The 1250-nt window shown below is 34.2% G+C and overlaps 1 protein-coding gene across 1 annotated transcript in view; it reads right to left on the bottom strand.

The window, feature by feature from the left end:
• Positions 1 to 319: 319 nt before the first annotated feature.
• LOC107675300 (NXPE family member 3-like) overlaps positions 320 to 1250 on the bottom strand; it is a 39887-nt gene continuing 38956 nt past the window's right edge. Inside the window, exon 8 of the mRNA XM_016469603.1 lies at positions 320 to 638. Coding sequence (XP_016325089.1) covers positions 444 to 638 — 195 coding nt within the window. The 3' untranslated portion in view covers positions 320 to 443. The remainder of the gene's footprint in view (positions 639 to 1250) is intronic.

The following is a 1250-nucleotide window of genomic DNA, read 5'->3' as shown; positions in this document are numbered from 1 at the left end:
TATTGAGGTTATCCCAGTTTTTAACTGATGTATTAGCTTGGCAAATTTAACATAATATCAGCAGTAATGAAAACTACAGTCTACTTCATACAAATGATCACACTTGTCCTGCAATACTAACAACTGTTTGTGGTATGCTGAAAACAATATATAATATTATAATTTTAGTAAGTTTAAATTGTATTTACTGTAAAATTCCACAAATGAATGGAGACAGACAGAACCGTTATAACATAATCACTTTATTTAGGTTTATGCTTTTCTAATGCAATTTATTTTAAAAAGTTATGTTACATTATCCATTATTCATAAGGGTATTTGTTAGCAGTTCATTCAAGTCTGTTTCTATGTACATTGTCTCATTGTATGTACATTGCTATTGATGACAAAGCAAGATAAATAGTGTTCCTTGAGGCTATGTGTTTGTAAATGTTTAGATAGGTTCAGATAGGACAGACATATGACAGAAACATTTTGACCTCATTAGCAATGATAACAGGTCCTGGGTGAATATTTTCACGTAGATAGTGACAGGAAGTCATCTGCCATACATCTAAGTAGATTACTCCAATATCTCTGAACATCTCTTGCATCACTGTGTTCAGCTGCATCACATACCAATCACTTTGAAAAATATTCTGTAAAAACACAAATCAGAATCATAATTACTGCAACACACAAGGACGTTTAGTAAATGAAGCTTCTAGTGCTTCCATACAATAAAATATAAAAATGTATAAAGACACAGTTTGGTTGGGACCTAATAAACATATTTAAAGATGTAAAGATCAGTAACAAATGATACTGTCAGACCTGGAATAACCAATGCTGGTTTCAGGCACGTGCACAGGTAGGGCTCAACCTGTGCAGAGCACATGCCCTTTTTGCCCTTACACTCCGAAGTGCCCTTTTTTTGGTGATGGTGTTTTTTTTTTTCCTTCAATAAATCAATGATATTGGTCACCCTTTACATCTGTCTGTCTGCTTTACAAATATTTAGCTAATGAAAGGTATTAAAAAGAGCTTGTGACTAAATCTTGTTGGATCCGCTCAAACTGTCAGTAAACCTCATAACTCCACCCCCTCTATCTTGACTTAATGAACTGAAGTTCCACAGCAGCTGAACTAGGTCTGCAAGTGTAAATAAAGATCTTGTTGTTTGAATAAGTACAGCGTTTTCTTTACGCAAGAAACACTATGTCTATAAAGGCTCATAATTTATGTATTTGAAACTGAGCGCCGCGCCCATA

This window comes from Sinocyclocheilus anshuiensis, unplaced genomic scaffold (assembly GCF_001515605.1).
Source record: "Sinocyclocheilus anshuiensis isolate Anshui unplaced genomic scaffold, SAMN03320099.WGS_v1.1 scaffold1090, whole genome shotgun sequence".
NCBI lineage: Eukaryota > Metazoa > Chordata > Actinopteri > Cypriniformes > Cyprinidae > Sinocyclocheilus > Sinocyclocheilus anshuiensis.
Note: the sequence above shows the minus strand (reverse complement) of the source record. Positions and strands in the feature narration are given on the sequence as shown.